This window comes from Balearica regulorum, chromosome 2, assembly GCF_011004875.1.
Source record: "Balearica regulorum gibbericeps isolate bBalReg1 chromosome 2, bBalReg1.pri, whole genome shotgun sequence".
NCBI lineage: Eukaryota > Metazoa > Chordata > Aves > Gruiformes > Gruidae > Balearica > Balearica regulorum.
Window position 1 is genome coordinate 104,117,923 of NC_046185.1, and position 15,483 is coordinate 104,133,405.

The window sequence follows — 15,483 nt, forward strand, 5'->3', positions numbered from 1 at the left end:
GTGTAAATAACTCTGCATTTTATGCTTTCAGGTTTACATATGTGGTGTTTTGACTACTTCAGTAGGAAGAGCAGTTCCGTTTAAACTTGCGTGTGCATACATCTGAGGGCAGTACCCTCAGATTTGGTTCACAGTGGATCACACTGTAGATATTTTTAGAAGATTTTTCTTTTGTTAATGGTGTACCTTCTGCATAGTGAAATGTTGGTTTAGGACAATTGTTTACTGATTTATCTTTTTACTTTTGCTGTGAGCCCTTCTTACACTAAATCAGTTTTTGCATCTAATTTCTGTTTTATGTTAAAGTAAAAAAAATTACTGTGCTTAGTGATGCTAATGCATACATTTTTCCTACTTAAGCGTTGATGTTCAAAGAATTCTTGCAAGGGTAGGTTGACAGGGTAATAGCACATTGATTTTTCTTTTTTTTTTTTTTCCATTATGAAGACAGAGTATTAACAATGTCGAAGACAAACTTAGACAATTTCAAAAAGTGCATGACCATAAAACGAAACAGAAACTTAGATACACAGCTCTTGAGTTTTTAAGGGAACAACTTCTCTTAAGTACTTCTATGTGAGAAAATATATCCACAGCAAACCTGATAGCTGACAGAGGATACCTTTTGTAGTACACGTGCATAACCACGTCAGGAGGAGTAAAATCATAGAATCATAGAATGGTTTGGGTTGGAAGGGGCCTTAAAAATCATCGAGTTCCAACCCCCCAGCCATGTGCAGGGACACCCTCCACTACTCCACATTGCCCAAAGCCTCATCCAACCTGGCCTTAAACACTTCCAGGGATGGAGCCTCCACAACCTCTCTGGGCAACCTGTTCCAGTACCTCACCACCCTCACAGTAAAGAACTTCTTTCTAACATCTAATCTAAATTGACCCTCCTTCAGCTTAAACCCATTACCCCTTGTCCTGTCACTACACTCCCTCATAAACAGTCCCTCACCATGTTTCCTGTAGGCCCCTTCAGGTACTGGAAAGCTGCAATTAGATCTCCCCGGAGCTGCCTTTTCTCCAGGCTGAACAACCCCAACTCTCTCAGCCTGTCCTCACAGGAGAGGTGCTCCATCCCTCCAGTCAGCTTCGTGGCCCTCCTCTGGACTGGCTCCAACAGCTCCATGTCTCTCCTGTACTGGGGCCCCCAGAGCTGGATGCAGTACTCCAGGTGGGGTCTCACAAGAGCGGAGTAGAGGGGCAGGATCACCTCCCTCAACCTGCTGGTCACACCTCTTTTGATGCAGCCCAGGACACAGTTGGCTTTCTGGGCTGCAAGCGCACACTGCTGGCTCATGTTGAGCTTCTCATCAATCAATACCCCCAAGTCCTTCTCCTCGGGGCTGCTTTCAATCCATTCCTTGCCCAGCCTATAGCTGTGCTTGGGATTGCGCCAACCCACGTGCAGAACCTTGCACTTGGCCTTGTTGAACTTCATGTGGTTTGCATGGGCCCGCCTCTCCAGCCTGTCAAGGTCCCTCTGGATGGCATCCCTTCCCTCCAGTGTGTCGACCCCACCACACAGCTTGGTATCATCAGCAAACTTGCTGAGGGTACACTCAGTCCCATTGTCCATGTCGCTGACAAAGATGTTGAACAGTGCCGTTCCCAGTACCGACCCCTGAGGGACACCACTTGTCACTGTTCTCCACATGGACATTGAGCCGTTGACCACAACTCTTTGAGTGCGACCATCCAGCCAATTCCTTATCCACCGCGTGGTCCATCCATCGAATCCATGTCTCTCCAATTTAGAGACAAGGATGTCATGCAGGACAGTGTCAAATGCCTTGCGCAAGTCCAGGTAGACGATGTCAGCTGCCCTCCCCTTATCCACCGACAGTGTAACCCCAGCATAAAAGGCCACCAAGTTTGTCAGGCACGATCTGCCCTTAGTGAAGCCATGTTGGCTGTCACCAATCACCTCCTTGTTTTCCATGTGCCTGAGCATAGTCTCCAGGAGGGTCTGCTCCATAATCTTGCCAGGTACGGAGGTGAGACTGACTGGCCTGTAGTTCCCTGGGTCTTCCTTTTTACCCTTCTTAAAAATGGGGGTTATGTTCCCCCTCTTCCAGTCGGTGGGAACTTCGCCGGACTGCCAGGACTTCTCAAATATGATGGCGAGGGGCCTGGCCACTTCATCCGCCAGTTCCCTGAAGACCTGTGGACGCATCTCATCAGGTCCCATGGACTTGTGCGCCTTCAGGTTCCTTAGATATTCTCGAACCTGATCTTCTCCTACAGTAGGTGGTTCTGCATTCTTCCAGTCCCTGCCTTTGCCTTCTGTGACCTGGGCAGTGTGGCTCAAGCATTTGCCAGTGAAGACTGAGGCAAAGAAGTCATTGAATACCTCAGCCTTTTCCATATCCTGGGTAACCAGGTCACCCGTTTCATTCCGGAGGGGACCCACATTTTCCCTCGTCCTCCTTTTATCACTGACATACCTATAGAAGCTTTTCTTGTTGTCCTTGACATCCCTGGCCGGACTAATCTCTGTCAGGGCTTTGGCTTTCCTAACCTGATCCCTGGCTGCTCAGACAGTTTCTCTGAATTCTTCCCAGGTTACCTGCCCTTGCTTCCACCCTCTGTAGGCTTCCTTTTTTTTGTTTGACTTTGCCCAGGAGCTCCTTGTTCATCCATGGGGGCCTCTTGGTGTTTTTGCTTGACTTCCTCTTTGTTGGGATGCATCGCTCCTGAGCTTGGAGGAGGTGATGCTTGAATATTAGCCAGCTGTCTTGGGCCCCTCTTCCTTCCAGGGCTTTGTCCCTTGGTATTCTACCACGCAGATCCCTGAAGAGGCCAAAGTCTGCTCTCCTGAAGTCCAGGGTATTGAGCTTGCTGTGCGCCCTCCTTGCTGCCCGGAGGATCCTGAATTCCACCATTTCGTGGTCACTGCAGCCAAGGCTACCCTTGAGCTTCACATCCCCTACCAGGCCCTCCTTATTGGTGAGAATAAGGTCCAGCATGGCACAGCTCTGCTGTAGCCTGTTAATGGCTGCCAGCTTCACATGAAGTCATTTTCCATTGTCCTCCATGGATTTTGGTGTGTTGTATGCAGACAGTGCATGAAAGTGAGCATGTGTTGTCCTGGTTTTTGGCTGGGATGGAGTTAACTTTTACAAGAAGCTGGGAGGAGACACAGCCAGGACAAGTGACCCAAACTAGCCAAAGGGGTGTTCCATGCCATATGACATCATGCTCAGTATATAAGGCGGGGGGGGGGGGGGGGGGCAGAAACTGGCTGGGGAGGAGTGATTGCTGCTTGAAGACAAGCTGGGCATTGGGTTTGAGGTGGTGGGCAAAGTGCATTGTGCATCACCCTTTGTATATTCTAAGTAGTGGTGTTGTTTTCCTCTCCTTTTGCTGTCCAGTAAACTGTCCTTGTCCCAACCCATGAGTTTTTTACTTTTTTCTTCTGATTGTCTTCTCCATCCTACCACAGGGGGAAAGAGTGAGCGAGTGTGGTGCTCTGCTGCTGGCTGGGGCTAAACCACGACAGTCCTTTTTGGTGCCCAACGTGGGACTTGAAGGGTTGAGATAATGACAGATCTGACCAGAGCATGTTAAAACAAATTTGTAATACGCATTTATTGTATTAGTTAAATAGTCGCTGGTCACAACGGTGGTTTGTTTATTCACATGGTTGTGTTCTGTAGACCCTTGCTTGCTGTGTGTAAACCCTTTCTTGCTGTATATATTCCCTGCAGCACTGTTTGTCTCCCCTAGGAGAGGGGTCAGGAATTCTGTACTGTGTGATATCAACTTATGATACGATAACATCAGTGGTCATGAGTTTAAGCTGGTATTTGTATGTGGCATTGCTGTCATGCAGTACCTCAGATGACATCTCTCTAAATTTACTGAAAATCACACCCTGTCTATGGGGAAGATGCGGGGGGGAGGGGGATAGTTTCTTGTGCTCTTTCACCTCCCCTTTTCCCTTCAGGCTGGTCACAGCAGCTTTTGAGAATTTTAAGTATTCTTTGGATGTTCAAGCCAGCATGTCTCTATTGCTATGTCTCCTGAATGGGTTCCAGGTCTTGTTCAGGGTTAAACAACTATTGAGGAATGCCACTCAGACACATGCTCTGAGGCTGGATAGTCATGGGTGGCATGGCATGTGGAAAAATATGGGCAGGTTTCTAGAGAACTTCTCACCTCCAATGGTTTTGAACTTCTCTCCTGAGCAACTACATGACCCTGATAAAGTGATAAAGTATTTGAAAGGAAAATGCTGTGGCTATTCCCAGGAGGCACAACTTACCGCACTGTGCTGGGCGGCCCTGGGCAGTATCTACCAAACACTGCTTGATAGTGGGTAGCACCCTCAGTGGGAGGAGAGGGAAAACAGTGACAGGTGTTGGTGGCTCCTCCAACCCCAACAACAGGCACCACAGCTGAACCAAAAAAACAATCCATGCTGATATCAGTTGCCCCTATACAGAAGAAATAATACAGGAAAAAAAATTGGTTTCCTTAGTAAAGGATGATGGTGAACCAGGACCATCATGAGAACAGGAGGAAGAGGCAGAACCTGAGATAATCACCCGATCCCTGACCCTGAGTGAGCCGCAAGATATGCAAAAAGATTTCAGTGAGCACGTTGTTACTTTGCTGCACTGATGCTGGGATAATGGGGCCAATAGCTTGGAATTAGAGGGCAGTGAAGCTAATCAGCTGTGATCCCTGTCTAGGGAAGGGGGCATTGACAAGGCAGTTGGGAAAAAGACACAAGCCCTTGGTGTCTGGAGGCGACTTCTGCCAAGCATGAGGGAAAGATGTTCCTGCAGTGAAGATGACGTATGTCATTCAGGCAAGTGGACCACCATGGAGAGAGGTATCCAGTACCTGAGGGAATTAGGCATGCAAGGAGATGATTTATTATGGCCCAGACAACATGCAGTTACCCGCAGATCCTGATGAAGTCCAATACACCCGACCCACGTGGCAGAAGTTTGTACAGAGCGCACCATCATTGTACGCCAACTCATTGTCAGTAATGGACTGGGAAGATGAAGAGGCACCAATGGTGGATGAAGTGGTTGGCTGACTGCAGCAATATGAAGAAGGTCTCTCTTCCTCCCTCGTCTCAGCTTTGGAGAAATTCTCCTGGAAGTTCCAGCAACTCAAAGAGAATATGTCTTATTCCCTACCTGTTCAGACCAGTATCTCGGCTCTTAGGAGTAAGTGTTCCTCTGCTCAAGAGAGAGGATATGGAGGTACCCTGTATTTTTTCCTGCATGACCACGGAGAGGACATGAGGAAGTGGGATGGAGAAACCTACCTTGACCCTACAGGCATGAGTATGTGAGTTGCAAGGAAAAGAATCATAAAAGGGGATTCTTCCAGGAAAAATGCTGCTCCTGTTTCCAGCAGGCAGTCCCCCAGAGCGAGTGGAAGGCCTGATCATACTTACGATCCTATTGAAGGGATTCCTAAGTCGTTTTTGCAAGAAGTGAGTAATGAATACAGTGACTAGGATTAGAGGGGCCCTGCCTCCAGCCAGATGGAGGAAAGGGACAGTTGGGTTTATTGGACTGTGTGGATCCAATGGCCTGGCACGTCACATCCACAAGAGTACAAGGCTCTAGCGGACACCAGTGCACAGCGTACTTTAATGCCATCAACCCATGAAAGGACAGAACCCATCTGTATTTCTGGAGTGACAGGGCGATCCCTACAGTTAACTGTACTGGAGGCTGAAGTGAGTCTAACTGGGAATGACTGGGAAAAGCACCCTATTGTGACTGGCCCAGAGGCTCCATGCATCCTGGGCATAGACTACCTCTGGAGAGGGTCTTTCAAGGACCCAGAAGGCCATTGCTGGGCTCTTGGCATCACTGCCTTGGGGACAGAGGAAATTGAACAGTTGTCTACTTTGCCCGCTCCCTCGGAGGACCCTTCTGTTGTGGTGTTGCTGAGGGTTGAAGAACAACAGGTGCTGATTGCTACCATAGTCGTGCACCAGTGGCAATACCACACCAACCGAGACTCCCCGATTCCCATCCATAAGCTGATTTGCCAACTGGAGAGTCAGGGAGTGATCAGCAGAGCCCGCCTCACCCTTTAACAGTCCCATATGGCCAGTGCCGAGTCCAGTGGAGAGTGGAGGCTGACAGTAGGCTATCGTGGCCTGAATGAAGTCACGTCGCCCACGAGTGCTGCCGTGCCAGACATGCTGGAACTTCAATATGAACTGGAGTCAAAGGCAGCCAAGTGGTATGCCATCAGGCTGCTAAGATTGAAGTGGCTCAGGTAGATCTGGACTGCAACTAAGAGTGGATTATTTATAGCTCCCTGGACCCGTGACACCTCAGGCCATCAAGGAAGAGATGGGATCATGATCAAGGGCTGGACTTAATCATGGATGCTATTGCATAGGTTATCCATGAACATGAAACATGCACTGCAGTTAAACAAGCCAAGCAGTTAAAGCCTTTCTGCTATGGTGTATGATGGCTGAAATATAAATATGGGGAGGATGTCAAGAGGATTAGGCCAGACTCTTTCCAGTCTTGGCTAGCAACAGGACAAGGAGCAACGGACACAAACTGGAACACAGGAAGTTCCATCTGAACATGAGAAAAAAACCTTTACTTTGAGGGTGATGGAGCACTCGAACAGGTTGCCCAGGGAGATTGTGGAGTCTCCTTCTCTGGAGATACTCAAAACCCACCTGGACGATTCTATGCCACCTGCTCTAGGTGATCCTGCTTTAGCAGGGGGGGATGAACCTAAGTGATCTCCAGAAGTCCCTCCCAACTCCTACCATTCTGTGATTCTGTGAGCCCTGGCAAATTTATTACATCACACTCCCCCAAACCCACCAAGGCAAGCACCATGTGCTTACTGTGGTGGAAGCAACCACTGGATGGCGGGAAACACATGCTGTGCCCCGTGCCACTGCCTGGAACACTGTCCTGGACCTTGAAAAGCAGATCCTGTGGTGACATGGCACCCCAGAAAGAATTGAATCAGACAATGGGACTCATTTCTGAAACAACCTCATAGACACCTGGGCCAAAGAGCATGGCATTGAGTGGGTGTATCACATCCCCTACCATGCACCAGCCTCCAGGAAAATCGAACAATACAATGGGCTGTTAAAGACTATACTGTGAGCAATGGGTGGTGGGACCCTCAGACATTGGGATACACATTTAGCAAAGGCCAGCTGGTTAGTTAACATTAGGAGGTCTGCCAATCGAGCTGACCCTGGACAATCAAAACTTCCACGTCCTGTAGAAGGAGATAAAGTCCCCATAGCACATGTGAAGAATATGCTGGGGAAGACAGTCTGCGTTAGCCCTGCTTCAGGCAGAGGCAAACTCATCCATGGGATTGCTTTTGCTCAAGGACCTGGGTGCACTTGGTGAGTAATGCGAAAGGATGGGGGAGTCGATGTGTACCTCAAGGAGATTTGATTTTGGGTGAGAATAGCCAATAAATTAAATGGTGTGATGTTAATTGCTAAATAACCCTGCAATTTTATGTCATCAGTACTACAATTGCTATATGCTGTATCAATGGTATTACAGTAAGAATCACTCTAATGAAGGATGAACTTTGATGAAACTGAGCAAAGTGCCATGATGATGGAGCTAGAACTGGCTTCAGCGCCCAGCAGCTTCCTCGAGATTGACATCTTCAACCCACAGATCGTGGGCAGGGGTTGCGCAAGATACAGCAAGTGCAAGCTCCAGAATCCAACAGCACACAGCATCTCCCCTGCCCTGAAAGACTGTTATGACGGATGGAGCCCAAAGTCATGGATTAAATTAAGTTAATGGACAATTTAGAGGGATGGCCCATAGACTAAGGGAGTGATATCTGTGTGTGTGTTTTTGTGTGTGTGCATGTATATATATATGTAAAAAAAAAACAAAAAAACAAAAAAACAGGAAGAGTGGTGGTGATTAATTGGAAAGTGTAGGATCTGGGCATGACATAGATGGTACAGTGTAAGGGGTGGATAATATCCTAGTTTTTGTCTGGGATAGAGTTAATTTTCACAAGAGGCTGGGAGGGGCACAGCCAGGACAGCTGACTGAAACTAGCCAAATGGATATTTGATAACGTATGACATCAGGGAGGGGGAGCTGGCTGGGGATGTGGTATCACTGCTCGGGAACAGGCTGGGCATTGAATTGTGGGCGGTGAATAAATTGCATTGTCTGTCACTTGCTTTGTATATTCTTTTATTAGTACTGTGGTTATTTCCTTCTCCCTTTGCTGTCCTATTAAACTGTGCTTATCCCAATCCACAAGTTTTATCTTTTTCTTCCGATTTTCCTCCCCGTCCCACCGGGGTAGGGGGGGGAAGGAATGAGTGGGAGGCCGTGTAGTGCTCAGTTGCTGGCTGGGGCTAAACTATTTGGTATAATTTTTTACAATATAGCACCATGTCATATTTAAAAAAAAACACACCTGCTGCATGTAGCTGTTGATACTTTGGAAAAATACATATCGAGATGTGAGCGCTGAAAATTATGTATTCATTTGTGAGTAGAATCTCTGGTCTGGGGCTAACTATACAGATGTTTTCTTGGATAAGTCTAGTATTTTAGTAGAGAGAATGTGGAGTCATTTTTTTACTTTGTATTTGGTGTTAGAGAATTACCTATTTTGAAGCAATGATTGTGTTCACTTCAATCTGGCTTAATTTTATGTTGCCACTGAAGGGAATAGTATTATGTTTTGCGACTCCTTTTTACTCACCTTCCTTGTGCTGGCACTAGCAGCCACATGGACAGCCAGACTAGGGAGCTAACATGCAGAACTTACTCTGACCCTGTCCAAAATACATATGCTAGTAAAAGGGACATAGCAAGAATAATTAACTGTGGGATTGGGGTGAGGAAGGAATCTCTTTCAATGATGCAACTAAATTAATCTGTATTCTTCCACTTTCCTACAAAAGTTGGTGGGGTGGTTGTGCTGCATCCTTTCTGGTAGGAATGCGTCTGTAAGAGGTCACATCGAAGTGGTACACTGGTTCATTCAAGGATTAGGTATTTAGTCTCAAAGGCCTCTGTCATTATCTGAAAAAAATTCTAATAAATTGCAGCCTTGAAACCTTTTAAATGACTACTTGAAATTTGTCGTGATCCTTGGTCAGCTGTATTGGACTGAGAGTAGGATATATTCAATTTTTATTTCAGTACTTTATCTGTTCCTTTTTCTCTGCACATGCAAGAGCTACAGACTAATTTCCTAGAATAGGAACTGCAGACACTTTAAATCTCTGTGATCAATGCTGTGTATGTCTTCAAAAACTGAGCCTGAGTATGAAACTTGAATGCAATACTGAACTGCACTGTTCTGGTATTGAACTTAATTCAGAATTTAAAGACCAATAAACATACAGCTGCCAAATGAAATTCAGCCCAGCAGAACTTAAGTGGAAACTTCGTCAGGTGGACAAAGCAGCCCTTGTATGTCAAATTTCTGCTACTAGAGTGGTGGATTTCATTTACCCCTAAACATATATTGTTCTTTTGGCTGTAGTAGTGTCAGAAAACTTGCAGAACATTTTCTCCTTCCCACAGACCCAGTCTTATTCAGGATTCGGAGTCCTTTTCCCTTCCCTGCTTCATCTATCTATGCCATCTCTCCAAGAAGAGAAATAAAAATAATGTGAAATAGCTAAACTCATAACCCATAAATATACTTTTTATTTTACATTTGAGTAACTTATGACAAATGAGAAATAAGATTAAGTTGTCATCTCTTTGGGTATAGAAGGTGTGGTATTTGGCAAATTGAACTGTAGAAAGGTGTAAATGTTAGATGAGGACATAAAGACATGAAAGCATCATAATGAAATAAGCAGAAGCTAACTGATCAGCTGAACAATTCCTTTGATGAGCGTGGCGTGGGTGGAAAGAGATATAGCTCATTAGATGTTTTAGTATTTTGAATGACCTAAAAGGAGGCATTTCACTAAGTCTTGTAGCAGGTAGCCATTGGACAAGTGGCTTTTTCCTGGGTGTGTTGTCAGCTCTCCATAATCACTGCAGGGCTTTCAATTTCTTCTTGTAGTATGGAGGAGCTTCATAATTCGCTGTCTTAAAATCTGCTAACTGAAAAATAAACTAAGGCAGGAAAAAAATATTTTCCTAGTTTAAGATCCCATTCCTGACAATAGCCAGAAGCAGGCTGCTGGGAAAGAGAATAAGGCTAGAGCAAGGAGATGGTAATGCCTCCTCAGAAGATTCTTCTGTCTCTCTTAACTTATGATGTGTGGGAACTTCTTGAGTCAGAGCTGGTTTCTGTAAGTAACTTGCAATCCATTTTCCTTCTTTAAACTTACCCAGTTCCCCCTTGAACCTGTGTAACCTTTTAGCATTCACATAGGAAGAAGTTGTACAGGTTAATTACGGTTTTTTATGAAGAGCAATTGCCTATTGTTTTAATTTTGCTGGCTTTATGGCTTCTTTCTTTTTTGGTAAGAGACAGCAGTATCCATCCTTCCTTTCTAGGTGCCCATTTCATAGATATCTGTCACATTCTGCATCGGAGTTCGGGTTTATTTAGTCATATCTATTATGGAAGCTACATTGACCACGCTTGTTGCCCTTTTTGAAGGCATTGTTCGAGTTCTTTTTATTTTCTGTTTGGAATAAGAGGAGGAGGGATTTAGAACTATGTACTTAAGACTTGGGCAAACCATACATTTCTTTGTAGTAGCATGATTTGGTTGTTTTTTTTTTCCCTTCTCTCCTTGTAATTCTAAGCATTTAGATTGTTCTTGGCTATTAAGTTAGTGTTTTGGTAGATTTGTAATCCAAAATTTGTTTTCTGAGTACTCATGACTGTTTTCTGTGTAGTTATGAGTCCTGAGTAGTTTTGATCAGCTGAGAGCTCATCACTGTGTGAAGCTGAGATGTTTTCTTCCGTGGTGTGTATTGCTTTACATTTCACTGTATGGGATTTCATCTGTCCACTTTTTTGTAGGATTTATTAACCTACACTATTACCCCGCTACTCAATCATAGGCATTTTTTCTATAGCTATTTTGTTACGAAGCCTTACTTTAGTCTTATCTAAAGTTACAATTATAAAGGCACGCAAAGATATAGTAGCAAATGTTTCTTTGCATTCTACAGTTTTTCTGAATCTCTTAATTCTGTGCATTAATTCTGTGCTAATGGCTAGTTAAAACACAATGCTTCTGTCAAAATTAAAATTCTTTCTTCACCCTGGAATTCAACATAATGCAAAAATGCCTACTTCAGTAGGATTGTAGCTTTACTAAGTGGTAGATGGAAATTTTCTCTTTCAGTGTCTGGGGGAGGCTGTTTGGAGTCCCACTGTGGACAACAGGTATTCTGTATGGAACTTCTGAGAGCAAAATGCAAACCCTTTTTCTTTTATTGAGACTAAATTCACCACAAGTATGCTGTTCACATCTGTGTTCTATCACTGTATGTTGATGATTGTAAAAGACTGACCCATTAATTTCCGTGAGGTTGCAGTGTTTGATTGAAATGTGGGATCTTCGTGGTCAGCTCTCTGGTAGTACGCATTATCCTATTATATGCCTGCTGGGGACTCCTCTGACAAACTCTAGCATGATTTGCTCTTTGACATGCAGTCGTGAATTCTTACAAATAAAAACATTCTCCTTGTACACCTATAAATTGTTTTCAGTTGACCTAGTGATGCAGTGAGCAACTCCACAAATTTCTTGTTCAGAATACTTGAGCAGAATTTCCTTTTTTTGCAGTGTAGAATTGTAAAAATCAAACAAGTTGAAACAGTTTGAACTATGCAGAATAGTTTGTGGATGATAAAAAAGCAATCAAGGTTAGCATGAGTGTTGCTGACTGAGAAAAATCTGTGCATCTCATGGTAAGTTGCGTGAAATTAAGACTCCTGTTTGGTGTCAGGCCCCCCATTTGGGTTCAAAGTGGCAGCCTTCTACTCTTGTCACAAATGACTAATCAGCATTGTCCATATGAAAGAATTTTAGGAAAGTTAACCTGTTAGATTCAGCAATTCTTGAAAGGCCCATAATAGGAATGAAAAAATTCAGTATCTGTTTTCAACTTGCATATGGCCAGTTCGTGTCCTATTTCTAGCCTTGTAGAAACAGATTCTGAAACCTCTAAATAAGTTCCATATGGAAACGTGGATGTGGTCATGTTTCAATGTTACAGGTATAGATGGCAATCTTGCCACTGACTGCCATGCCCCAAACAGCTGCAGTTAGTATTTTGACTATATTGGTAGTATCTTCCTCTGGAAAAACTAGTATTCTTGAATAATTTCTACTTAGACTTATATGTCTATACGCTGCTTAATTAGGCTTTCAGAAGGCCAAAATAGTCACAGAATCTGTGTAACCCAGGAACAATGATAAATCAAAACAGGAATCTAAGCATTATGAAGTTAGGAAAAATTATCCAAAAATTTATGCTGTGGATGAACCCTATCGAAGGCACTCATCTCAGAAATAAGTTACCGACTGTTACAAAGATGATTGATAATTTTGACAAATGATACTTTTTTGAGCTAATTCAGTGATCAAGACTTCATGTGTTCCTGATACTACCAATAATTTTGAATATTGCTATAGCTGCTGATCCTGTTTTACCTTCAGAGGTATATTTTCAGTTTTCTACAGCTGAACATTTCTTGGCCTATCAATATGAAGTACTTTTGCTGTTATGTAGCAATACCTTGGAATTCACTTCTGTCTTTATAGTACTCCCCAACTACTGAAAATTCCTACGTGATATCATGGTACTCCGTTAGAGTGAGCTTGCGATTGCTGGTGTCTCAAACCTGATGTATTTTCATTGTTAGGATTATGGCAAATAATTCTTGCAGTATTAATTCCTTAGGTAAGAAAAAATATTTTTCCTTTTTCTTAATGGAAGACTAATCTTCTAGAACATTCATGATTCTTGACAGAATTTTTACTACTTGTATGAGTCTTGATACAAAACTTGTGGTTTTTTTCTTATAGCTAATTCCATATCCTCCCTCTCTTCCCTTCTGTTTTTGACAGAATGGTTCTCTATGCATTTTAAACAACAATTCTGCTTCCCTTAAGAGAATAAGAGCTATAGTTTCCTTGCTATGTCTGGATCTTTTGAAGTACACGCAAAAATGTATTTGCTTAGTTTGAGATTTTTCTTTTGTAGGAACAGAGATTTCTAATCAGCTCATCCTGCGCTTTGGTGGTGGTTTTAAAATGGAGATGAAAAATGGAAATAGATTTTGATTATTGACATTATGTAGAATTTATCGTGTACTTTGGTAAATCAGTGGTCCCCCTTTTCCTGCAAAATGTTTAGTACAATCTGTAATTCGATCAAATACACTTGATTATCCTACCTCCTAAAGTTTGCTTTAGTTGTAAACAGCACATTTCACAGCTGCTAATGAGTAACAAATCTGTATATGCTCCAAATTGATTATGAGAGATTAAGCCTGTTTACAATCTGTGGACCATTATTCCTTGGGAGGAGAGAGGGGAGGAAAAAAAGGAATGTTCAAAAAAGGAAAAAAAGGAATAATCATGGAAGCAATTTTCTATTGGAAGTATTTTCCCATTGGATAGATATTTTGTAAGTGTGTAGTGAGAGACCGCAAGTGTACATTTCTTTTTAAGTCTAAATATTTTTCCCTGAAGTTGATATGATGTCACTTGGGTTGCAAAATGATGATAATGATGATAACTTACTCTATGAATTATAAATTTAAATTGTAATGGAGAACAGGATATTAATTTTTGGTGGTTAGTGTTCATAACTCACTTTAACTGCTTGGTATCGCAAACTGTTCTGTAGTTTGATACATCTGAGAAAAAGAATATGTTCCTTTTAAAACTCTTTGACTTTAGTTCTTTGGATGTAATTGGGTTTAATATGAACTTCAGTCAGTACTTCACTTTTCGTGAAAGCTATCTTTGTGTGTGCACATGCGCAGTATGTGCAACGAATACTATTACACAGTGATTGATACAAGGACACAGATATTCTGTGCAAGTTATTCTTACTCAGATAGTTTGGCGTTTTTCTTAACTATGACTATTCGTGATGTTGATTTACTTATTAGCTGTTCATATTTTTAACAGGAAGACAGTGATCCAGCAGTTCATGAAAGCCTAAGCATAGAAAATACATTATGGGCAAGCACCGTTGTTGCTTCAGGTAAGTGTTGCAAAGCTGATAATCTGTTTAAAATCTTCCATGGAAGCATATCTTTATTTTTACAATGTGAAATATTAATGGCTTTTGAAAATCTTTTTGTCTTCCAGGCTATTAATCTCTGTTGTCTGCCTTCCCATCAGTTTTATCATGCTACTCACAATATTTTCATACCTCTTTAATCCTCCTTAATAGTTTTTTTTTTTTTTACTTAAATTTTGCTGTTTCAGTAACGTTGTCCCCTGTACCTCACTAAAGTCACTGACCATTTTGTTTTAATTAAAACTTAAGGTTGTAAAGTGCTCTGTTCAGCTCGCTGTGGATAGGGCCCTACTGAAAAGCTAGGATAGTTTTGCATTTGTTAGGAGTTTTTCTTTTATGTGTATTCCATGCTGCAGGTAAACTTTGCTTGAAATCTTCTCTGCAAAATCTTAATCAGAAAGTATGCATCAGTTATACAGTTACATAATTTTAAAATAATGGGATCTAAATATTAGTAACATTTCGTATGTGTCTCAGATATCATAAGGAGTTCACATGATGTAGATGCTGTATTCAGGTTTTAAGCCAGTCTAACTTTTCTAAGAGCAGAATATTATTTTCTTCCATTTTTGCTCTATGTGACAACTGTAGAACTGTAGGCTGTGGTTATTCTTGTGCACAAAAAGACTTGTAATAAGGAATTGGAAGAGCATGATTTCTGAAAAGGAGCTAGGGTTTAAGGAAGGGAATTGGAACAACTGGGAGGAGGAGAGGGGTATGGATGCAAGGGAAGAAAGTAAGAAAGGGTCTCCGCCTAACTTGTAAAGTAACTCCCTACTGTGAAGGCTTCTTACATCAGTGGGGGGGGTCTGCTGGAGGGTTGTGGGGAAGAGATCAAGTTTGAGGAGGTGGCAAAGGAGTCTGTGACTGAGCACTCCTTTCCAGAGTCTGGAGAAATAGTCATGTTCTTTGATGCTCAGTGTCATTTGGTTTAATTGCACTGGGAAGCTATTCTCTCTAAAACTGTTCTGTCAAATGGATGATGCCTAAAATTGTCCTCAGTTAGGGTTTTAATTTAAGTAGCCAAGACCTGTAAATGTGTGTGTGTAAAAAATAAAATAAAATTAAAAAAAATTGCTGCTCATGAATTATAAATTTCAGTATTGTGTAAATTTGTTTTGAGTTTGCTTCTCCCCAGTTTTATATATGGGGATGGGAACTACACTCAAATAGTATACATTTGCAAAGTCAGTAATTCTGAATCAGTAATTTTGAATTTTAATTGAAAACCATTCATATTTTCATTTCCAGGGTAGATGATTTTGTTTAG

At 42.6% G+C, this 15,483-nt stretch overlaps 1 protein-coding gene across 1 annotated transcript in view; it reads left to right on the forward strand.

Moving 5' to 3' along the window:
• ATP9B (ATPase phospholipid transporting 9B (putative)) overlaps positions 1-15,483 on the forward strand; it is a 182,855-nt gene that overhangs the window by 86,318 nt on the left and 81,054 nt on the right. The window contains 1 exon segment of the mRNA XM_075745250.1: positions 14,099-14,174. Within this exon segment, the coding sequence (XP_075601365.1) occupies positions 14,099-14,174 (76 nt within the window).